Genomic DNA, 24513 nt, shown 5'->3' with positions numbered 1-24513 from the left:
ACACGCATTAATTTTAACAAGTCGCAAATATAAAAACAAAGCCCCCACCCCCACCCTCCCTCAGCCAACAAAACTTTATGTTAATTACACGCCCGTTTTGGGACAAAAATGAAATAAAATGAAAAAGAAAAGAAGACTGGCAAACTGATAATACCCTACCCGAAGTGTAACAAGCTATAGACTATAACAATCAAATATTAGGAGGTTAGTAGAAGAGAATTTCGTTTTCGACTTCGATGATCTCAAGCAACGCCAACTTTTTTAAAGCTTAAGTTACAACTTACCTATGTACGTTAACTGATACGCCTTCTGGGTAAGGTATAAAAAAGCTGATGCTTCCCCCAGGGGCGTTGCTTGTGTGGGGTGGCATTTAAAGCTTTGTGTGCTGTTCGGTGGTGGTTAGTGAATGGTGTGAGTGCAATGCATGTAAGTGATGAATGCCGTTAATTATGGGCGGCTCTAACTGTCACTTAAGGTTAATTTCACAGCGGAGCTGAGACAAATACGTAAAGGAGAATCCTCCGCTGCGTACATGAAACAGCTTTTAATGAAAATATTAAAAGTAACTTTTTTTCTTTCCACATATTTCTTTTGATTTATTTGCCTTTATCAAAAGTTGAAATTATACAAAAATCGTTTCGCAACTAATTAAATCTAATTTGCTACGGACAGACACAAAGCAACACATTTAAGCCAAAGTAATTATATTTCTAATACAAAATCATTATTGTACATAATATATATGTATTTATATGTATTTTTGTTTGTATACATATTCCATTTCCCATCCTTCGCATTGAGACTTCTGCACAGATCTTGCTCAGTTCAATGCCACAATGATTACCCCCTCTAGCATGAGTTTCAGAGTTCCAGTTTCAGTTACCATTTCGTTCCTATGCCAAAACACCATCGCGCACTGTTTTGCTGCTGTTGTTCTCATGATCTTCGCGCGGTCGCAGCCGCGAGGGCGGGCGCCGTTGTAGTGCAGACTGAGAGCGACACATACACACAGATAGAGAGAGAGAGAGGGAGAGAGGCGTGGGGAGAGGGCAATACGGGAGAAGGCGCTGTTGAGCGTCTGTTCTTTTGTTTCAAACCCGTTTATTGGCTCTAGCTCTGCTACTCTGCTGCGACTGCGGCTGCTGTTGCTGCCGATGCCCTGAGACTCTCTGCCTGCCTAGGCAGCATTTCAACTTTCAAAAAGACAAAGTCAGCGCCAGGTTATAGCACAAAGTAAAAAAAAAATATATATATATATACAAACATGCATATATAAGTATGTTTGCATGTATTGCAATCCCTCTCCTTCCCTCTGCATCTTTCCCTCTGCCCCTTGACTGCTGCTTGAGCTTTGCTTTTGGCCAAAATGTGTGTATTTAGCCTTTTGGTTATTTGCTTTTGAAAATTTGTTGTTGTTGCTGTTCTTCATCTTCTTCTATTTGGCGAAGTCTGCTCTTGCTTTTCGCCCGCTCCTCCCCCTCTTACAAACTCTTCCCACACAGACTATTTCACAATTGTCATTAGATTCTGTTCTGTTCGGTTCTGTTCTATTCTGTCCGTTTCTTCTTTCACCTTTGCATCCGTTTCACAATGGAAATTTTGGCAGAAAGGTCAACGTTCATAATTGTTGGTATCAAAAAAGAACCCAACGAACCGCGAGTTCAACTTTTACGTTATTCATACTACCAATTCGTAGATCTGTACATTCATACATACATTATATGTATATATAGACATACGTTAGGTATTCTTATTTGTTTCGACAGTATATTTTCACTGGAAATAGCAGGTTGGAGTCGTTTGGCTAATACTCAATTTCAATGGAGTTGTCGTCCACACCTCCAAAACTCTGCATCGCTGCTTTTGATTTTTCCCGGAAAGTTTGCCGCTTCTGAAAAACTTTGGTTTGTATGAAGTATTTTGCATATGCATCAATTCCCGCCCGTTCTTTGAACTCAGTTTTCCCCCATGGGAGCCCAGCAGCAGCCTTAATTCGTTTTTTTTTATGAAATGTGTTTCATATTTCGCCCATGCTTCGGCAACATTTTAATCCACAAGGGGAGATTGTTATCTTTGGATTTTCGCTCTCTTTCAGAAAGGTTAATGTTTTATTAGTAATCTCAATTTGAGAAATATCAGAATAAGGAAATATTAGGAATCGCAAAATAATATTTTTTACATTCTTCAAAAGAATTTGTAATTGTAATCATTCGAGATATATTTAGAAGCCTATTTATATCGCTATAAAGGTTTGGCGAAAGATATATATGTACATACATATATTTTCCAATATATACTGAAACAAATATTTCGAGACTGAGATTTTTGGTTTTACAGATTACCAAGTTTATATAGACTAAGAACTTTTGCTTTTTATAATCTAGCCCACAACACATAATATTATTTTGATACTTTGATAACCCAGTTTCAGATTATAATACGTCAACGAAATTTAAGGCCAAAGATCAAATGTAAATAATAATTTTTGTTGAATACACATATGCTCCCCAATTTATATGAATAATAATATAATATGAGCGTCTACAACTAAAGGGCCTCAACTTAAATTTGACACATCAAAAACAAATTAAAGTAAGTTCGCAATATAATTATAGATTTACAATTCAGCTTGTTTAGTTCAAGATAAATATTACGAATGTATACGAGTCATAAGCGCAATGGGCAATAGAGAATGTGTAAAAGTAACCCATAAATGATAAATTATTTCGGGTTTCTCGAAGTAATATACATATATGTATATATATATATTCGACTTTCTTGTGCTAGAAATCGGATAAGCAATGCAAATGTTCTACTTCCATGCAGTAGTAAACGACTTCAACAATACCCCTTTGAAATCAACTCAATTTATTTCTTATATCTAAATAACAAATAAAGCTAAAGCCCTGACTATAACAAATTTTAGTGATGCAACTAGAGCAAGTGTGTTAACATATCCAAAAACACTAATGAAGATCAATGAAATACAGAACTAAAGAATGCTTATTCCGAAGTGTCCAGTTTATAGAGCACCCAGAAAATTAGAATTGCGAAAACGTTTTGCTGGAAAGGGAGCAGCAATCCATAAGTTGGGAAGGAAAGCAAACAAAAAAGACAATGAAAGTGACAAATAAGCTCGATGCATCGATAGAGTCATTCGCTTCGAGTCGAAAGAATACCAGTGGGACATTCAGAACATTCATCAAAATATTGGTCCTGGTAAGCTCATCAACATTACGAGTTGTATTTTAATATTCTAGAGTAAACTAGACAGAGGCTTAAAACCTAACAACTAGTCGCAATGATTAAGTACGAAGAACTCGACTAGAAAACACCCTTAAAGACACATCTATAGATAATAATAAGCACACTTTCAAGTATATCCAATTTAAAGTCAGGTATTGAATAACTTCAATAAATATACAAATATACATACATGTTCCGAGGTTTATGTAAGATAATTAAATTAAATTGCTTAAAAACATGTTTTTTTTTTTTTTTTTTTTTTTTTTTTTTAATTTTTTAACTACGCGTCAAATGATTAATTTTGTTTGGTTTAAATGGCTTTTATTACCACCCGCTGCGTGTGTGGCTCTGGAGAATGCGTGTGCCCGAAAAGGTCAAAGGGTTTGGGCTCTGGAGTGTTCTATGCACACTGATTACCCTAGAAAATCGGTAAACCCTCAGCTGAAGCAACATCTCTCGAGTGTTTCGGTGCCTTCTCAAGCAGACAAAATTGAAACAATTAAATTATGTTATACATAATTACAGCTACATACAGACAGACAGACAAACACGAGGCTGACCGCGGCGTCAGACACGCCTGCAGCACAATAAGCATGAAAAACCATTAGCAAAGCTCTGCTTTGGGTTCGGCTCTGGGCTTTGACTCTTTGGGTTGTACGACGCGACGATGAACTCGCGACTTGTGCGCCGATCCGTCAACAGTTCACTATCACAAGCCAAAAGCAACAACACCAGTAACAATAGCAATGGCAATTACAACAACAACAAGAACAACAACATTCTCAAGCACCCAGAGGCCCAAGCTAAACGGAGCGAAGCAGCGGAAAAGAACGTCAGCGTTGGCGTCGGCATCAGCGTCCAACGCACGAACATTGACCTTCATTAAAGAAGAAGCAACAGTCGACTTAGCAGCTAACAGCAGCAGCGCGGCAGAGCGCATAGAGTTAAAGCTCTCTCATTCTCAAACTAATTGCGCACTGTTTTTTCCCTGTACACATGGCCTGAAACGGCGTATACGCTGCTGTAAGCATGCATTTCAAATAAATGCCAGTGACCAAGTGAAGAGTTAAGCTATGCAGTAATATAGCTACTTACTTACATATGTTGGTAAAATAACTATTTTTAAATAATTCTCAACTCATTTTCATTGTAAGTCTGCCTATCTTTCATTACAATTTGAATTTTACAGGGCATTTTAGAGTCAATCAGCGATAACTTTTACATTTTACTTTATGTATTCTTCTGTTCATCAATCACAATCCCAAGCGCACGCACACACCGACACACGCACACAAGCGAGAAGGTAGAGCAAAAGACAGACGAATAGACGCTTTTGCGGAGGGGCAGCCGCTTCCTTTTATTGCCATGCTCTTCAAGCGCGCTCAGCTTTGCCTGGCTGCCCCCTCTATCTGTCCCTCTTGCTCTTTCGCTACAATTACAAATTTCTGTTTAGTGCTTTGCATACAGCAATAAAATCAGCTTAATATTATTTAACAGCGTGACATTTTACAGCTTAGCTAGCCGAAAATGCGTTGCCACATTTTTGTTTCCTTTGTTGGGTACATTCACTTTTGGCCGCTGAATCATCAGGCCACGATTTGTTGTTGTTCTTTTTGTGTTTTGCTTGTGGCTGCAAAAGAATAAATAATAAGCACAGCAACAAGAATGAATACATACATATGTATGTTTGTATGTATATCTAATATGAAATCAGCAACTCAGGCTGGACAAAAAAAAAAAAAAAAAAAAAAAAAAGAACGTGTTTCTTTCTATTGCTTTTTTCGGGCCGAGAATGGAGCCTGAGCGGACAGCAACGTTGGGGCAGCAGGAGTGGGGCCGGAGGCGCGAGGGTTGCTACACACGTTGCGGTGATCAGTTTTTGATGGCAAAGCGAATTGTGAAATCATTTCTATTTCTAAGCAACAACAAGCGGAAGCAGCAACAACAACACCAGCAGCAGCCGCCGTCATACAACAATCCAAAAAGCTCGACAGAAAGAAAATTATGCACACACATATACACAGTTAAGTGTATACATATGTATGTATGTATATTATATTATATTATATTATTTGAGTTGGGTTCTGTGCTTTGTTTTTATCAGCGAAACGAATTTCTAGCAAACTAAAAAACAAAACTCTGATAATATATATACTTATACATACATATACAGATGTACATACATATACTTATATATATTTTTATATATTTTCTATCGCGTGTGACTTGTTTCAATATGGCAAACGGACTTAAAAGTTTGTAATTCTTAGGATCTGATGCAGCAACCGAGCTGCATAATGTTATTGTTTGACTTGTCTCAACAGCTGTCTAGTCTGGCCAAGACCGCAACAACCAGAACCCCAACAACAACAAGAAGAAGAACAACTGCAACAATCACATGACAACAGCAGCGTGTGAACTTTTTGTGCGCTTAAACCAGACAACCAAGAGCGCCAAGCTAAGAATAAGAGCACTACAGCAATACAGAGAGAGAGGCAGAAAGAGAGGGAGAGATACATATATATGTATATAAGTCGTATACACATGTTGCATGCCTTTGTAGCTGTGTCTGAAGATGTGGAGCCTTGAATCACATGCTCAGACTGTTCCAAGAAAAGGGAACAAAACCACAACGACTATTAAATGCTCTTTTTAGGTATTTCAAAGATTTTATTCTGATAATATGAGGAAAGAATTTAATATTTTGTATTCGTTTTATTAAGCAGAAATATTTTGAAATGTATAAAAGAGCTTTATAAAATATAAATAGTTCCTATAGGCGATCTGTATGATTTGGAAAATCGATTAATATATCCATTTTAATGAATTTAGCAACTTTATGAACTAATCGATCCAAGTTAATAGCTATATCCACAGATCAATTAACAAGACGAAGAGATAAAGCAATATATGCAAGAAAATAATTTAGATTTAAGAGGATTGTTATATAACAGAAGATATGAAAGAAAGAAAGAAAATAACCTATGTAAATTTGTATTTATAGAGAGTATATAATGGTTATATATTAGCAATATAGTGTATATATAGATAGCACTTTTAAACTTATGAATATGTACATATAGCTAATGTAAATTAAATTCAGATTTTTATCACAAGCCAACGATAGCTTTAGAACTGAGCGATTCGTTGCCTAAAAACGAGCAGACGAACTTATATATTATTCTCGGATCATGGTGCTTTACGACTTTATGTGAATAGTGTGCTCGGAAATAGTATTTTTATGCATTACACGTTTCACGATACAATGTAAGCCGCCCTAAAATGGATGTCTCAACAGTATTAGCATAGACGCGTTAAGCACAGTTTTGAAAAGGCGATTCGACTATGCTGATGGAAATTGATCTTGAATTTGTAATTTGAAATAAAGGGTATACCAAATAGAGACTTCGTAGTACATATTGCGATTGCGGCAGTATGTTATGCATATCCTTTAGTCCATTTCCAATGGGTCTTTAAACTTTCATTCTGACTTTAAGCCAAACATCAAGTTGAGAATAAATTCAACGCATTCTTCTTTGCTTTGGAAATTCACTTTATATGCATATGATATACATATATCCGCCGCACTAGACTTTGTCTCAAGTATCTGAGGGTTTGGCAACCTGTTCAAACCCCTGCTGCTCCTTACAGCATTGCCTCTCCTCCCCTCTGGGATAGGCAAACAAAAGTACATTACAATTTCCCACGAACCCTTCGGGCCCATCAAAGTTTCTCATATACACATTGTGAAGCATAAAGATCTAGATTTACAGGACACAACCGCCCTGTAATGCCACTTTCTCGGCTATATCGCATTTACATATTGGACAACACGTCAAGCGAGAGAGACAAAGAGAGTGAGAGAGCAAAGCGTGAAATTTCGCATATTTTGAAACCCCTGCTGTTTCCCAAGGAATTTGAAACTGTAAACTACCCCTAAAACTTCCCTACCAAAATGACCTTTAATGATGATGTTCTGATTGCGGTCTTTGTCTGAGTAGAGCTGTTCCTGTTGTTGTTCGTTATTTGTTGTCGTTGCAGAGCTGAGGAAATTACATGGCAAATCGTTCGGTGTGAAGCTAAATGCCATTTGCTGTCAAGACCAAAAACAGGAAATGCCCGTATGTCTATCTGTCCGTCCGGCTAGTCTTGGCATTACAATATCTAACCACGCCCATCGCCCAGCCATTTAGCCAAGTGGCCATAAAAAGTTTTATATAGGCATTCTATACACACAGACAAATGTACATGTATGTACATATATATACATATATATTTATGTATACATACATGTATATACATATATTTTGTACCACTGTGCAATTAAAGCCGTCTTGCCTTTATGACATCATAAAGGTGTAATCGAAGGTGCATGCATATTTTACTGTATGACCGTAAATGGAGACATATACACATGCATACATACGTATTCATATGTATGTATATAAAAACATAAAAGCACAATCAAGCGAAATTCATATGGTTTAGAGAGCTGCTCCAACTGTTCCGACTCCCCCTACTTAGCCATATGAAAATCAAATCAACAAGGGTTGCCATTGTGTATGTGTGTGTAGGTGAGTGGGAGGGGGTTCAGGTGGAGGTGGCATAGGGGAGTGCGTTGCTTGGGGTCAATGCACAAAAATGCGTAGAACGTGCAGCACGCCAAACGTCGAGGGTGACTAGCGAAAAGGAAGCCGCTACCCGGTTTTCAATTCTCTGCTTTTTTGGTATGTTTCTGTCTGGAATGGTCCAGAGCATGTACTCTCTCTCTCGCTCTCTCGCACACGCACGCACACGGCGAAAGATGGTGGCGCGAAAGTTTATTGACCCCACGCACAAACCGACTTGCGATATATATTTTGGGGGAGGCTGCAGTTGGGTCTTCTCCTGCTGCTGCTGCTTCTTCTTCTTCATCTTATACTTGTTGTTGCTGCTGTTGCTGTCGTGCAAACAGCGCCCCAGAGGGTTGATTAGCAACGCCGTCGTCTGTCCGTCCGTCGCCCCCAAACGTAAGCTCTCTGCACACCACCTTCCATCTATTTTGGGGCATTAATATTATGGCTGACATGACTATTTATTTATTTGCAAGACACTTTCTCCCTCTAATGCTCAACTAGGGGTGGCGCTGCTGATGGTGGTGGCCAGACAGACGTCTGAGCCATGAAAGAAGAAGAAGAAAAAAACAAAATGAATAAATGAAAATAATAAAAGCAAACCCAAAAGGATCAAAGCCAGACATACGAATGTTATAAATTTTTGTTTTGTGCGACGGCTGCGATGAAGCGTCGAGCGCTGTGTATTCCACCCTTGCCAAAAACACACAAAGCAACAGCAACAACAACAAAGGCAGCCGCAACAGCAGCAGCAGCAGGATAAATAAACGGGAAGGGCAAAAATGCAAGTTGAAAAAGTGGCAGCTGTAAAAGTAAAACAATAAAAGAAGGAAGCAGAAACAGGCAATGGCAAAAAGTGAAACGAAAATGAAATGAAACTGCACACACACACACACACACACACATGCGCTGTATATACATACATGCATATGTTTGTATGCATGTGCACGCTGTATGCTGTTTTGCACAGGACATAGCCGCCAAGATATATATATATATATATATATATATATATATATATACATATATGGGTGTTTATACGTTAATTTATATACTCTATTATAATATACTACAACTTATACACCAAATCCTATGATTTGCAAGAACCAGACTCGATAGATAGTTAACAGAATGTACCATTTTATCGATAAAACGTTGTGATCTAGCAATATCGTTTTCGTGGATTACGCTTGCTCATTGGTCAGCCCTAGTCACGAGGACTAACGGTGAGCCTTGTGCACATGCAGTTAACATGCATGCCTAAGTTAAGGATATGTACATGTAATGATAGTACGATGGGATCTGGCAAATCATTTACGCAAATTTTGCTTGCTCATATTGCAACCCTGGTACTAAGGACTCGTAATAATGCAGTAAGCAGACAACACTTAACGTGTATACCTATTAATTTTATCGATGCTCTGTATGCATCAAGTCGATCACTTATGCAGCTTCAAAAATAAAATTGGAAACAAAAACTGGACGTTGCAGTGCTGCCAGACGTGCCCTAGCACTGGCCCTGTCTGGATTGTTATTGTATTTGTTGTTATTTCTGTTGTCTGCTCTCGTCATTTGGTGCTTTTTGTTTTTGTTGATTTTTGGAATTCTAAAAATGCTACCGCCGCCTCCTTTCTGTAGCTCTCACGATGAACGAACGATGGCGTTCAATGTCCTCTTCGTGTTTGTTTTTCGCCATAGGTACACACATACACATACACACACACTTGTGTACATATTTTTATATCCATATCGTCGAAGCCGTAACGGATGCAGGCGGCGGCTGGACAGTCTGGGCGAATCCAAACTTGTAAGCGGCAAGGGAACATCAGCCAGAAGATGTCAGGTTTTTTTTTCTTCTCTTTGCTTTTTTTTTTTGTATTATTTCGTGGTTGCTGCACAGGATGTTGCCGTGGTATGTGCCATTGCCTTGTCTGTGTTGACGACGCCCGGACAGGGTTTTTAGTTTTCATGGTCTGCCGCGGTCGTCGTTGTTCCCTTGACAGTCAGACAGCCAGCAAGCAAACGATGCTGGCATAAAGCCTGTGACCCGGCCAGACACAAATATGTTTACGTTATTACATACATACATATACATATACATATGTATACGTATGTATGGCAACATGAGACAGCATTTCATTCTCATTGTTTCGCATATTCTTCTCATTACTACAGCAGGAAACCGAAAACGAAATTAGCGAACGAAGAATCGAATTACCTCTGAGGCCCGATTAGTTGATATCTTTCTCTGCAATCACTACCCTATTTATTGTTAATTATCAAATATCTAGTCTAACGCTGGATCTCATACATTTTCCTGCATATGAATACATATTCGGAAGTATGTATGTATGTATGTTTATGAAACAATATGGCATGAGCGGTTCAAGAAAAATTACATTTGCTTTCCAGAAATATTTACATCAATGTTTTGACAATAAAGAAATTGATCATTACTCGATTAAACAAAATGCCATATGTTGATGAACATGAATATAGCAGCTGCTGTAATGAACTTAAGAGCACAAATGAACACACACCACTGTACGCATGCTTTTCATGTGCATTTTGTGTATGTATGTATGTATACATGGAAATGCACTTCCAAAGGGTTCAGAGCATAATGGGGGGAACGAGTAGAGAACGAAACGCAGCTAGACCAAATTGCAAATATGTTTGTATATGTAAGAGGAACGCATTACATTGAGTGAAACATGAAACGGCGCCATCGACACACACACACAGTCACTCAAAAAACTCCGCTATTACAACACACGCTTAAGCTGTATACGTTTGTGTGTGTGTGTGGGTGTGGATCTGGATTGGACACCGGGACATGAGAAACGTTTTGAGATAACGGAACATGATTTTGCATTAGTCACCCCCAAGTAAAGAGACAGGCGAGCGAACAGTCAAAGACAGGCTGCTTTAACAAACAACAGATGTGAGCAACGATGACGACGACGCGACGTCGCTGCCGCCACCACTTCCACCACTAAACGAATGAGTCGCAGGGCATTATTTTCTGGCAGAACATGTATTTATAAGTAAAAATAAAAATAAAATAAATTCAAAATAGGTTGGAGAACCGAACGACCTAGCAACTATTAAACTAATAATATAAATATGTACATAAAATATACACACTTTTATGTACAACATGTATGTATTGAAATAACAGCGGATAAAAAAGAATAACAGAATTGAACATTGGCAGCGCGAACTGGTCTTCTAGCATACGCTTCCGCCTTTGCGCACGCTCAGCGTCGGCAGCGCAACGGCTGCCAGTGTGCATGAATTTGCATAATTTTAAATTGTGTGTGTGTGTATGACAAACACAGACACACACACTGATGCATTGTACATATACTACACCGAGGGGAGGCGTGGTAAACACAACAAAAAGAGATTCATAAAAAATGACACCTTTTTGGTAAATATATTTTCAATAAAAATATACTTTGGGTGCATTTATATACACAAAGAGCTGATTTGAAGTTTTTTTTTTCTTATTTGATTTATTTGCTGCTTTTGCACAAACCTGTATTCCATTCGGCGTTTCTGTTTTGTGCTTGTTGTTATTGTTGGCTCACTGCAGTTTATTTTCGCCGTTTCTTTCTTTATTCCTGCCTGCATTGACGCACTAAGCGAAGTGCTGCAAAAACTCTTGTGCTCGTTCGAAATGTCGGTGCTTTTTGTTTTTTTTTCGGAGCAGTAAGACGTTCACGACGTTCACGTTAAATGCATTGCACAAATAATTATGTTTGCAGTTGCATTTTTTTTGTCGCCTCGCTTTGCATATCATGTGCAGTCGCTGTTATGTTTCTTTTGCCGCCTTTTCTGCTGTATACGACTTTTTGTTGATTCCAAACACAGGCGCACACACGTACGCATAGCCACATGTATGCACTTGCACAAACACAAATACAAACACACTCGCGGCGTTTTAATGTTTGCAATATGCTTATGTTGCTGTTTGTGTTTCTGTTCGGTTTGCCAATTTCTTTTTCTTCTTTTTTCAGTTACAAGCTTTGAATTACACTAAAAATTGATCGTTCTTGCGTCCTAAATAACGATTGCACTAATTAAAAAATAATAACAATGTTGTGTTTCTAAATTCGCAGTGATTAAATTTCGAGCGTGTTCTCGCTGTCTGTGCAAGAAGAACACGAGTGTTGCAAGACATCGAAAGCCAGCAACTATTTTTTATCGATAGCCATGGCACAGGGTTGCCAAGACTGAAGAAGTTCCGATAAGTATAGCGCACGTTTCTTATGAAAAAAATCTGTTTAGAGAAGCTGTTGAATTTACTGCACAATGGGCGCATTAGCAGAGGTATTTACTGAAATAATAATCTATATGAAAATTGAAAGCTAAATCAAAGTCTGCGTGTCTTAGCTTGCCGGCGATGAGAAAAATGGCGATGGCTCTCGCACATTTGTTTTTATTAACGAGGGCCACACGCTCGGCAATGCACTGAAAACAATTATAGCTCGCTATCCGGAGGTCGATTTCTGCGGCTATACGATACCACATCCCACCGAGCAGAAGCTACATTTCCGCATACAGTCGCATCGAGAGCGTGCAATAGATCTGCTCAAGCGAGGGCTGGAGGATCTGGAGGCGCTGTGCGATCATACAATAGAAACATTTGAGAAAGAGATGAATACGTTTAATGCCACAGTTGTAGAGATTAATTAATACATTACATATATATGCTAGCCTATGGAAATGAGTCTTCACTATTAATCTAGACAACACTGCGTGCTTTCTTCGGATCATAGTTTGGCTTGCGCAGGTGATGATAGTTGGGCAGCACCTTCCTAAGGAAGTCGATCTGCAATGTTTGCGAGCCCTGTTTCTCGATGGCCTCGCGTTGAAGCGCCTGTTGGCCATATACAATGGTGTTTTCGGGCATCAATTGAGCGGTGCGCATTTGAATGCCAGCTCCAATTACACAGCCACTGGACACGGTCACTCCACGGCCCACAAAGCTCTTGCTTTCAAATACATTCTTGTCGCCAATCCGTGCCGCCTCCACGGTGCAGCCCACTTCGAAGACATTGTGACTGCCGATGCTCAGAATATTATTGGCATCCCAGCTGGCGCCGTCTGCCAAACGATGCGCAATGGTTGCATACTCCTCCACAATGCAATTTTCGCCAATAATAATTGGGCCAGCTTCAGCAATAATCGTTGCACTGGGATGGACAACGCAGCCAGCGGAAAAGGTGATGTCACCACGAAGTGTACTCTCTTCGCATACTACCGACTTGGGCAGTATTTTCACGCTGAATTGAAATAAATTAATGTTTTGTGTAAATTATTAGTTATTGTCTAGCTGTTTTGTATGCATACTTATTTTCAACAGGCATTGCAAAAATTGCATTCACTTTTCCCTGGATGTTTACGTTTCTTGCTCAAAATGGTAATAATCGACTAGTCGATATATGGTATTAATCGAAACAGCTGTTTAATTATTATGACAACTTTGGAATAAGTTTAAGTAATTAACTATTATAACTAAATAATATAATTTGTATAATCATAGCTTAACTTATATATGAACATATTTTTAGTGTAGTGTTTTTTATTAGAAATGAAATTCATGCTGACTGTTAATAACAGTACACATTTGGGAAAATGTTATGCCACGCTGTTAAAAAAAATTCCCATTGCTTTAATATACCAACGGTCTGCTTTGTGTGTAAGCTGATGCAATTCGGATGCAGTTTTTCTAAGTAAGCTGTGAACTTATAAATAGTTACTTGGAAAATATTTGTCATAATTCAAGCAAAATGCCTACCGAACAGATGGCTGATCTAAGCATGAGTAAGTATTACATTTAACGACTAATAAATGGCAATGCGGCATTTTCGGTCGTCCACGTTGCCAATATACGTATATGTGTATGTATGTGTGTAATTGTGTTTAAATATGCTTATTTGTGTGCGTTTACCGATAAAAGTTCTTACCATTTGGTATTGGTAATTTTAGGTGCGCTCTTTACATCGGAAAAGCGTGGAAGCGATGAGTCAGGCGATGGCAGCGAGACAAATCCTTATAAAACCATTTTGCAAGCGATGCGTCATGCCGCTAAAGAGCCCTTCCCCACCATTTATGTGGATAGCAAGGACCCAAAGAACAGCGAGCTTTACGAGCCGGCAGCCAAGTCACAGCTGAAGAAAATCCAAAAGATATTTGTGCGCGAGAGTCAGAAGAATGCCGATAAACTGCAGCGCGAGGCCGAGGATGCTGAGAAGCGTGCCCAGAATCTGGAAGAGGCGCGCAAGGTGAAAATAAGTGAAGACACCAGCTTGCCGCCAGCCCAAAGGATACGCATCGAAAAGGGCGCCGAGTATCGCAATGCACGTGTCAAAATCTACGGCTGGGTGCATCGATTGCGCCGGCAGGGCAAATCCCTAATCTTCATCACGTTGCGCGACGGCACTGGCTTCCTGCAGTGTGTCTTGAATGATCTGCTTTGCCAGACGTACGAAGCGCTAGTGCTGAGCACTGAGAGCACTGTGGTGCTCTACGGCACCTTGAAGCTGGTGCCGGAAGGCAAGACAGCTCCGGGTGGCCACGAGTTGATTGTGGATTATTGGGAGCTGATTGGACTTGCACCACCAGGCGGCGCCGATGCCATACTCAACGAGGAGGCGCATCCCGATGTCCAGCTGGATAACCGGCACATCATGATACGAGGCGAGAACACCTCGAAGGTGCTCAAGATGCGCTCCGTGGTGATGCAGGCGTTCCGTTCGCATTACTTTGATCGCGGCTACAACGAGGTGACGCCACCCACGCTTGTCCAGACCCAGGTCGAAGGCGGCTCCACACTGTTCAAGATGCAGTATTTCGGTGAAGAGGCCTTCCTCACCCAGAGCTCGCAACTGTACTTGGAGACCTGCCTGCCGGCCCTAGGCGATGTATTTACCATTGCACAAAGTTATCGCGCCGAGCAGAGTCGCACGCGTCGTCATCTGGCCGAGTATACGCACATTGAGGCGGAGTGTCCGTTCCTGACTTTTGAAGATTTGCTGGATCGCATCGAGGACTTGGTCTGCGATGTGGTGGATCGAGTTTTGAAGTCGCCATGGGGCTACATAGTGAAGGAGCTCAATCCCGATTTTAAGCCACCAACGAAGCCATTCAAGCGCATGCAGTACGTGGACGCCATCAAATGGCTGAAGGAGAACAATGTGCCCAAGGAGGATGGCACCTTCTATGAGTTCGGCGAGGATATACCCGAGGGGCCCGAGCGCAAGATGACGGACACCATCAACGAGCCGATTCTGCTGATCAGATTCCCAGCTGAGATCAAATCGTTTTATATGGCACGCTGCCAGGACGATCAACGGCTCACCGAGAGTGTCGATGTGCTGTTGCCCAATGTGGGTGAAATTGTTGGCGGTTCGATGAGGATCTTCGACAGCGACGAGATATTGAAGGCCTACGCGCGCGAGGGCATCGATCCCGCACCATACTATTGGTATACAGATCAGCGCGTATACGGCACCATGCCTCACGGTGGCTACGGCCTGGGTCTGGAGCGCTTCCTCTGCTGGCTGCTCAACCGCTATCACATCCGTGAAGTTTGCCTCTATCCTCGTTTCCTCGATCGCTGCAAGCCTTAGAGCGCCCCATCAAATCTTCAGCTATAGCATTTATATTTTAACAAACTAATTTCGCTTGAAGCTTCAATATACTTTGCATTAACTAACATACGTCCGGATCACGTATAATACCTAAACACGCCTATACGAGCAAATATCTTGAGGCTTAGAAAAGTCTGGTAAACAAATGAAAGAAAATTTTGCTTGCGAATTGGCTCAGCTAATTTGAAATAAACTCCAGCTAAAAATGTTAATTCAATAAACATTATGAAACACACTTGCGAAAATACCATTTATTTGTGTATATATAATATTTATATGTCTATATTTTTCTCTATGTATCTAGGGATTTATGTATTTATATGTCTATGTATCTATCTATCTGTAATTAGTATATCTGTCGTCTCGTCTAGACATTCATGTAGGTTTGCAGGTTTTTAGTTCAGACTAAATTGTACTTTCAGTTCGCTAAATCAAAAGTGTTAGTTGAAATATTGAAATATTTATTGTCGGAATCCATTTTAATAGTTCACATAAATCTGAAATCAATAGCTCTTTAAAAAGTTCTGAGTCAATCTCGAACTGATATGAAAGAAAACGAAGCAAATATTGAAAAATGTCATAGTTATTATATATTACTCTACTGATATCGAAGACTAACTAATATGAGATAAGAGAGGGACAGAGATAATGTGTAGAGATATGGCAATAGATTAACCCAGATCGTCGTAGGTTTGGTGTTAATTGCTTGATATTCAATTATACTGAAGCACAAGTCTCTACTATTTGATATACGACTTTTACGAATATGAGGGTGAGGGGGTGGATATAGAGGCGTGGGGGGAAATTTTAACAAAAACCGAAATTGTATAAAATGCGTCTTAATATATATTTAAATAAATATATATTTATTTCGACACTATAGCTTGAAAGATGTAGGAGATAAAATTATTTAACTGATTTTCGATAAGGTTTTTTATCGATGAAAAAGAAGATATACTTTATGGGGTCTGCCACGCCTCCTTCTGCCTGTTACATACTTTTAACAAAACCATTATAACCTGATTTCCCATTTTCAATGGATTCAGGGTATAACTATTATGGCAATATGCTAAAATCTGTAGAGCGCTCATTAAACAAGTTCATCATAATCATGGGAATCACGTAGTGTTGGATTGACAATATTTACCCTTGTGATTGAGATTGTCAATATTAATGATTAAATAAAATCATATTATTATATTATATATTTCTTGAATTAAGTAGGTTTCCAGGGTTTGTTTATCCCATATCCAATATCCAGCAGTAATTCGTTTCGGCTTGGGTTTGGAAGATAAGTCCACCTACATGAACTCACTTGCTTGTGGGCTGTTTATTTGGAACGTTTATTTCTATGGTGCTTTTGATTTTTCTTATAAGAATGGTGGTTGCTCGAATATTCCAGCTTGATCTCATTTTGATTTCTCGACATATTCTTTGCAGTCTTTAATTCCATAGTAAAGCACATCTTTCGGCAAAGGAATATCGTTCACCATTTGACTCCACTTCTTGGGCCAATGTCAAAGCAGACCGTAGATCTTTCGGACGAGCCGATAATAATACGTTTCTAAGAGTATTCCTTGCTCCGGAGATTAATACGAATAATGCGTCCGCGCTATATTTCGTATTCAATACTGCAGCAACGTCAGAGTGATATGTCAATTTCGTTTTATTGGTAAGTGAGCCTAGTTTTTGCTCTACCTGCTCATAATACTCCATAAGCGACAAAGAGCCCTGCCGAAGCATAGCAAGTAAATGGGCCGCTGGTCAGTATATTTCAAATCCAGGCGATCAATAATAGCTCTGATGTTCAACGCGACATTGGCTAATGCTCGCTGGCCCCTTAATTTTATTCCTTATAATGGCTACTGTTGGGTAGTGCTTTAAGCTGCCATTTCGTAGGCATGATGCGCAGCTGTGCGCCAAGACATATATGTTACCTCTTTCCCCTGTCGGGAAGCGAGATTACAATATCTAAATCTTCCTCACATTAAACCTCATATTCAATCTCTTTTTATGATTCAACCAATGAAGCGTTGCCCATAGCCATATCTGCTATTTATTTGCTTAATTCTCCCATGTATGGTTCAATATCTTGCTTCCAAGGCTTTAACTGTACTGCGTTCATTCTCTGTTCTTGATTTCCGCTGACCAGGCTTTATCTATTTATTTTATTTCTGTAAATTATTTGTATATATATTTTTCTTCACGAAATATGTATTTTATTTAATTTAATGTCAACTATATGCGGTTGTTCTTATAGTTTAAATAGCAAACTTTGATAGCTCCTTCAATTCTTATTTAATTTGTGATTGAAATTTTATATGAATTTAATAATAAACTGGCATGCAGAAAGGGTCTATTCTCAGCCAAATGCTCCGTAATGCTCATATATATATGTATGTATATATTTTAAAATGCTTTTTCATTTTTATTTATAAGCCCATTTAATGATTAAAATGCACTGAAAATTTGGAAATTTTACACATTTAAAATGGAATTGAAGACGGTGCGCTAATGGTGGTAATGCGTGCGTCGCAGCTTTTGGTAATTGGATTGGCGTTTTTCGCGTTCAATGGCACTGATCTCGTAAGCCTGTGTGGGGGAGAAAGATTGGTTGTCTTTAGATCTATGTAAAATATATAGTTAGTAATGTTGCCTTGCCTGACGACGGTATTTTTCTTTTTTAGAGTCGCTCAGATTTCTCCACTCGTATGCCGCGAGTATTACTAGCTGTTTAGGCTGCAGACCGCAATATTTACGTCGAACCGTGCGCACGAAGTTCAGATAAGCATTATTTGTCACGGGGCCCGGTTTGATCCATTTTTTCGGCTTCTTGCGCTTAGCACTTTGTTTATTGGCGCATTTGGCATAGCGTGGAGCCTTCCCTGCATTGGGATCATGCATTGGATAATCGTCTTGACTGTCATAATCGCTTACATCCATCATCACACAGCTAGGACTGTGTTCTGCATCATCGTATATATTACGATAAGCTTCGCGTTGATAAAATGGCATTCGATTCCATATTTTGGCCGCATGAATAAAGTTTTTCATTCTTGAATCGTGATGATTGAGCTGCTCAGGCTCGCAGCCAGAGCCTGTTGCAATGTCTACATCCATTTTCTCTTCCTCGTCCATTATATCCCTTGATATAATACCTACAGAAAATTTTTAAAATATTCACTTAAAAATTTCTAAAAGTACAAAATTCTATTCTTTTTTTTTCGTTTCACTAATAAAATATTTTCTTTTTTTATAAAAATACAAAAATGTTGCTGAACATACGAACAACGTTAAAGTGCGGAAAATTATATTTTGTTCATGTGCAGAGAATCGGTAAGAATTCTAAATTATAGCCTACTTTGTTCTGGTTTCTCCGCAGCTCAGCCTTACATTTTTGGCTTACTTGCTTAAACTTTACGTCACAATACCTATAAATCTTTTCTTCCTCCAAAAATTAATTATTCAGCAATGCTTAAATTTTTGATCAGAAACTGTGCTGTCTTCTACATTGCTGTTAAGCTTTCAAATTTCACTCAAAGCGTCGTTAATCACTCTGTTAATTTAATACTTTGTACACTGTCTTTTAGCACTGACAACATTTTACAGCCATCACCTTTGAGTGATATTAGTATTTCAAATTAAAACTGTTAAGTGAATAGAGCGGGTCTGTTTTCTGCACTGTTAAACGTTTCCAACCCGGATAAAGTTTACAGATCTTGCAATTATCATTAAATATTAAAATGATATATATTAAGTATTTCCACCTAATCACCTAATCCTCATTTGCACAAATTTAGATATACAATTGTATATCTGGTATTCATGGTTATTCGTCTGTCATCATAGTTTTCTAGATCAAAATCTGTGTCGCCCTATAATTTGAACATACATTTAACGTAAGTCTTTTATTAATTATACTGCTAAACTATAATAGATCACAGATTAATTCGTTGTGAATTTTGTAAGATTAGTTTGTAATATTGTCAAGCAACTGTTCAATGTTCTTGTCGACTATATTTTCGCCAATGGGGGTTTCATCCACATCCATATCCTCTTCTTGAGTCTCGTCATCTTCTATGAAATACTCCTCGTCCTCAGCCTCAGCTTCAGCCTCAGCATCACCCTCGGCTTCGGCTTCGGCTTCGCCATCGGCCTGGGGGACAGCCTCCACCTCGGCAGTCAGATGCTCTTTTCGATAATGATTACGCAACAAGTCTTTGATCGTGGCGCACACTATCTGTCGCACCTGCGAATCAAAGCTAGGTGGCAGCCAGCCGGTTCGCTCATTGCAAACAGCGCCGGTTAGCGGCGTGGGTATCTTTTCCAGCATTTCCTGTATTTTGGGCAGTCGCACATCGCAATATCGTAACATGCATTGCCTGGACCGCGGCAACTTTTGATCGTCGAAATATGGATAGTCGATGTTTTGGACCAGTTCACTTTTCAAATCGTCGTTGGCGGTCGTTGTTGATCTCTTCTGTTTTGCGGACTTGCGGGAGTAAACGAATTCCGAAACGCCCGAGCCAAAGCGTAAGCGAAAATCAAATGTCTGATAATGTCGGCTTTTAAAGTCCTTGCGTGGATCATAGCCGTAGCGGACATACAGCGTCCGCCAAGGGCCGTTGCTGAAATAGAAGGCTAGCGAGGGTATTATGCACTTCAGCTTTTCGTTGGTGATGCCCGTCTCGTAGAGCAGCGCTATCCGCGTCCAGATGGGAATTTCATCAAAGAGTTTTTTAACACGTGCGAATTGCTCGTCTGACACATATTTGACCTTAAGGCGCTTAAGTATCTGGCCATCTGGCTGCGTGGGAAACGTATCCTGCATATTGAAAGAGACGACATCGTGATTTTCATATGTGGACTTGGCCGATACACCCAGCACTTCTTGACTTCCATCGCCAGTGCCATCCATGCGATAGTGTCCACTGTGCACGATGTCAACACGTGCAAAGAGTTCTGGCAGGCAAAACAGCTGCGGATGCGGTCGGCTGCAAGACAATGTTTTCTGTTAGTTGTATTCCATTTTATTCCATGCTTTGTGCGGCTCACCTGAAATATTCCACGTCCGAAACATCGCGCGGCTGCAGCTGATCCAGTGCATATTTCAGCTCCGTTGCGGCGGTGGCGTTTTCACTTTTGGGTGTGTGCCACAGCGGCAGGTACTGGAAGTCACAAAGAGCTACCAGCAGCAGTTCCTGTTGTTTATTATTTTCAAAATGCTAGTATGCGTTACTTACATTCAAATGAGAAGCTTCGACTGCAATGACCCAGGACACGAACAAAATGTTGAGGTGGGCGCGATTTGTCGCGCTTATGGCGTCGCACAGTTACTGATAATAAAATACCCGACGTGTCTGTACAATCACCGAAGGCAGGCTTGTTATATGGATTATCCGGATGAAAACGCAGCTCCAAACGTTTCTTCTCATCTCCCAGGACCTACATAGGAAACTATAAGCATTTTGACTGAAATTAAACTTTCTTCTAGGTCTTACCCTCGATATGTTCACAATGCCACCTAAGGTGGCCAGCATGCGGTCTGTGTTGACCACACGGCCAGGATATTCAATGAGTTCATATTCTTGTTGTGGGCAAAAGCTTAATTGACGAGACATGCTCAAAATTGTGTTGTTTCCTACTGGAAATATATGTTATGATTTGTGCGTTTCGAGAACTAGGGCTGCACGTAGCGCGCGAAAAGTAATCGATTGTTTAAAAGGTATAAAAATATCGATATATTGTTATATTAATTGTGTGTTAACATTTGAAAATTTTATTTAATTTTTTATCTTATCTAAGTTAATTTAAATTAACGCAATAAATATATATTATTTATATAAATAACAAGATCTTCGTGATTTGTATGGTCGCTCCCGCGCTTTACGTAAATTGAAATGATAACGTATTTGCTTACTTCATATATCGATATACAATATTATATTTATTGTGAACAGCGTATTAGTCCAAGAAGCCGGCAACTGCTCTTGTTGTTTTGGCTTTAGATTGTGTATTTTACTAAAATATGTCGAGTAAAAATCGGAAGCGCACAGCCAGCAGTAGCAGCAGTGGCGAAGAGCCCGACAGCGAGGAGGAGTCCCGTATTAAGGATCTGCGTGAACGTGATGAGTTTGCCAATCGTTTGAAGCAACGCGATGAGGAGCGAACTCGCAAAGTGGTCGAAGCCACAGGCGGACGCAAGGCAATTGAAGAAGCCACTAAGCGGCTGAAACTGGAGCATGAGGATCGAGATAAGATTGTGCCACATCTGCGCGTGCAGTCACGTCGACAGTACTTGGAGAAGCGCAAAGATGACAAAGTGGCTGAGCTAGAAGCAGATATACTCGACGATGAGTACCTCTTTGAAGAGAGCGTGTAGGTATTTGCCATATGACTGTTTTCATATTTAAGTTTCATTTGAGATATCCTTAGGCTAACCAAGCGGGAACGGGAGGAACGCCAGTACAAGAAACAGCTATTAAATATAGCTAAAGAGCATGAGAAGGCACGTGAACTAGAGCGCATTCAGCGCTATCACATGCCCCAGGACCTTAAGAAAGGCGAGCGATGTAAGTATAGTATCAGGATCATATCGAAAAATTGATTGAACAATATATTGAAGATTTGATTAAACAATTTGGGTTGCAGCGGAGTACGTGGAGGTGGATGACTTTGAGAAGCAGCCCAATTCGGAGCAAAAGAAATGGGAAGCTGAGCAATTGGCCTCGGCGCGTTTTCAGTTTGGTGCCAAAGATGCCAAGGCTGAGGAGGAATATGAGCTGTTGCTTGACGATCAAATTGATTTCATTCAGGCTCTAACACTTGATGGGAGTCGCGAGAAGGCTGCCAAAGAAACAGAGCTAACAGAAAAGGAACGCAAACGCATGACTTTGGAAGAAACACGCAGATCGTTGCCAGTTTATCCCTTTAAGGAGGATCTCATAGCAGCTGTAAGAGAGCATCAGGTGCTGATCATTGAGGGCGAGACTGGTTCTGGTAAGACCACTCAAGTACCGCAATACCTTGTTGAGGCTGGCTTCACGGCGGATAAGAAGATGATTGGATGTACGCAACCGCGTCGCGTGGCTGCCATGTCCGTGGCGGCTCGAGTAGCTGAAGAAATGGGCGTGAAATTGGGCAACGAGGTGGGCTACAGCATTCGTTTCGAGGACTGCACCTCAGATCGCACCATACTCAAGTACATGACAGACGGCACACTGCATCGAGAGTTCCTCTCTGAGCCAGATCTGGCCTCCTACAGCGTTATGATTATTGATGAGGCGCACGAGCGCACTTTGCATACGGACATTCTGTTTGGACTTGTCAAGGATATAGCACGGTTCCGACCTGAGCTTAAGCTGTTGATATCCAGCGCCACGCTTGATGCCGAGAAGTTCTCTGCATTCTTCGATGATGCTCCCATTTTCCGCATTCCCGGCAGACGGTATCCAGTCGACATATTCTATACGAAAGCACCCGAGGCTGATTATATTGATGCCTGCTGTGTGTCCGTTCTGCAGATTCATGCAACGCAGCCACTTGGTGACATCTTGGTGTTTCTCACTGGCCAGGACGAGATCGAGACGTGTCAGGAGGTGTTGCAGGATCGTGTCAAGCGCCTGGGTTCTAAGATTCGCGAGCTCATTGTTGTTCCCGTCTATGCCAATCTGCCCAGCGACATGCAGGCGAAAATCTTTGAGCCAACGCCGCCGAATGCACGAAAAGTGATCCTTGCTACGAATATTGCGGAAACATCATTGACTATAGACAATATCATCTATGTCATTGATCCGGGTTTTGCTAAGCAAAACAATTTCAATTCACGGACGGGAATGGAATCATTGATGGTGGTGCCCATCTCAAAGGCTTCGGCAAACCAAAGAGCGGGACGAGCTGGTCGTACGGCACCCGGTAAATGTTTTCGTCTATACACCGCCTGGGCATATAAGCACGAGCTGGAGGAGAATACAGTGCCAGAAATTTGTCGAATCAATCTGGGAAATGCAGTGCTCATGCTCAAAGCTTTGGGCATTAATGATCTGATACACTTTGATTTCCTCGATCCGCCGCCACACGAGACGTTAGTGTTGGCACTGGAACAGCTATATGCTTTGGGTGCACTCAATCATCATGGTGAATTAACCAAGCTGGGCAGACGCATGGCAGAATTTCCTGTTGATCCTATGATGGGCAAAATGCTGTTAGCCAGCGAAAAGTATGTGCTGCAACTATTGATTTTGTTCTTGATAAATGTAAAAAATCTTGTAAATATCTTGCAGATATAAGTGCTCTGAGGAGATGGTCACCATAGCGGCCATGCTGTCAGTTAATAGCGCCATATTCTACCGGCCTAAGGACAAGATCATACACGCTGATACTGCGCGAAAGAATTTCAATCATATGCATGGAGATCATCTAAGCTTGCTGCAGGTCTATAATCAGTGGGCGGAGACGGACTATAGTACACAATGGTGCTACGAGAACTTTATACAGTATCGCTCTATGAAACGGGCACGAGATGTGCGAGAACAATTGGTTGGTCTAATGCAGCGAGTGGAAATCGATATGGTTAGCTGTCTGCCGGAGACAATTAACGTGAGGAAGGCAGCAACGGCGGGTTACTTCTATCATGTGGCACGTTTGTCGAAGGGCGGAAATTATAAGACAATTAAGCACAATCAAACAGTCATGATACATCCGAACTCCTCGTTGTTTGAGGAGCTGCCACGATGGGTGCTCTATCATGAGCTAGTATTCACCTCCAAGGAGTACATGCGTCAGGTCATTGAGATTGAAAGCAAATGGCTTCTGGAGGTAGCACCCCATTATTACAAGGCAAAGGAACTGGAGGATTCAACTAACAAAAAAATGCCTAAAGGAGCTGGACGAGCAGAGATGACGCAATAAATGAATATGGACACATTTTTTAGAAAATAATATTTGAATTGCTTTTGATTGAAATATTGTGGAATCTATCGAAATATCGATAT

General features: G+C 40.5%; 7 protein-coding genes and 1 long non-coding RNA gene across 8 annotated transcripts in view; 3 read left to right on the top strand and 5 right to left on the bottom strand.

Annotated features, from left to right (window-relative positions):
* Nucleotides 1–12028, bottom strand: part of brat (tripartite motif-containing protein brain tumor) — a 40409-nt gene extending 28381 nt beyond the window's left edge. The window contains exon 1 of the mRNA XM_089257199.1: nt 11401–12028. The gene's annotated coding sequence lies outside the window, so the exon portion shown is untranslated. The remainder of the gene's footprint in view (nt 1–11400) is intronic.
* LOC149091939 (uncharacterized) lies at nt 7570–8771 on the bottom strand. The gene is made up of 2 exons (XR_016196558.1): nt 8488–8771; nt 7570–8399 (listed from the first exon to the last, which is right to left on the bottom strand). It is a non-coding gene; the product is annotated as an uncharacterized LOC149091939 (long non-coding RNA).
* On the bottom strand, nt 11552–13411 carry DCTN6-p27 (dynactin subunit 6). Its single transcript, XM_030385862.2, has 2 exons — nt 13218–13411; nt 11552–13150 (listed from the first exon to the last, which is right to left on the bottom strand). Exons 1-2 carry the CDS (start codon nt 13232–13234, stop codon nt 12610–12612), a joined length of 558 nt encoding a protein of 185 aa, XP_030241722.1. The 5' UTR covers nt 13235–13411; the 3' UTR covers nt 11552–12609.
* Polr1D (RNA polymerases I and III subunit AC2 l(2)37Cg) lies at nt 12068–12591 on the top strand. Its single transcript, XM_018098776.3, has 2 exons — nt 12068–12194; nt 12258–12591. The coding sequence occupies exons 1-2, from the start codon at nt 12177–12179 to the stop codon at nt 12558–12560; spliced, it is 321 nt and encodes a 106-aa protein (XP_017954265.1). The 5' UTR covers nt 12068–12176; the 3' UTR covers nt 12561–12591.
* Nucleotides 13412–13530: 119 nt separating the features above from the next.
* Nucleotides 13531–15609, top strand: AsnRS (asparagine--tRNA ligase). The gene is made up of 2 exons (XM_030385824.2): nt 13531–13691; nt 13857–15609. Exons 1-2 carry the CDS (start codon nt 13658–13660, stop codon nt 15497–15499), a joined length of 1677 nt encoding a protein of 558 aa, XP_030241684.1. The 5' UTR covers nt 13531–13657; the 3' UTR covers nt 15500–15609.
* A 2316-nt stretch (nt 15610–17925) lies between these two features.
* Nucleotides 17926–18908, bottom strand: LOC115563210 (uncharacterized). The gene is made up of 2 exons (XM_030385831.2): nt 18182–18908; nt 17926–18112 (listed from the first exon to the last, which is right to left on the bottom strand). The coding sequence occupies exons 1-2, from the start codon at nt 18656–18658 to the stop codon at nt 18032–18034; spliced, it is 558 nt and encodes a 185-aa protein (XP_030241691.1). The 5' UTR covers nt 18659–18908; the 3' UTR covers nt 17926–18031.
* Nucleotides 18909–19401: 493 nt separating this feature from the next.
* l(2)37Cd (general transcription factor IIIC subunit l(2)37Cd) lies at nt 19402–21216 on the bottom strand. Its single transcript, XM_030385834.2, has 4 exons — nt 21022–21216; nt 20764–20965; nt 20576–20705; nt 19402–20514 (listed from the first exon to the last, which is right to left on the bottom strand). Exons 1-4 carry the CDS (start codon nt 21139–21141, stop codon nt 19491–19493), a joined length of 1476 nt encoding a protein of 491 aa, XP_030241694.1. The 5' UTR covers nt 21142–21216; the 3' UTR covers nt 19402–19490.
* Nucleotides 21217–21466: 250 nt separating this feature from the next.
* l(2)37Cb (DEAH-box helicase 16 lethal (2) 37Cb) lies at nt 21467–24450 on the top strand. Its single transcript, XM_030385822.2, has 4 exons — nt 21467–21898; nt 21956–22092; nt 22172–23738; nt 23803–24450. The coding sequence occupies exons 1-4, from the start codon at nt 21549–21551 to the stop codon at nt 24428–24430; spliced, it is 2682 nt and encodes an 893-aa protein (XP_030241682.1). The 5' UTR covers nt 21467–21548; the 3' UTR covers nt 24431–24450.
* Nucleotides 24451–24513: the final 63 nt, after the last annotated feature.

This window comes from Drosophila navojoa, chromosome 3 (genome assembly GCF_054131105.1).
Source record: "Drosophila navojoa isolate 15081-1374.11 chromosome 3, UAZ_NAV_1.0, whole genome shotgun sequence".
In the NCBI taxonomy this organism is placed as follows: Eukaryota; Metazoa; Arthropoda; class Insecta; order Diptera; family Drosophilidae; genus Drosophila; species Drosophila navojoa.
The sequence above is the reverse complement of the archived record's forward strand: the minus strand, read 5'-3'. Positions and strand labels throughout refer to the sequence as shown.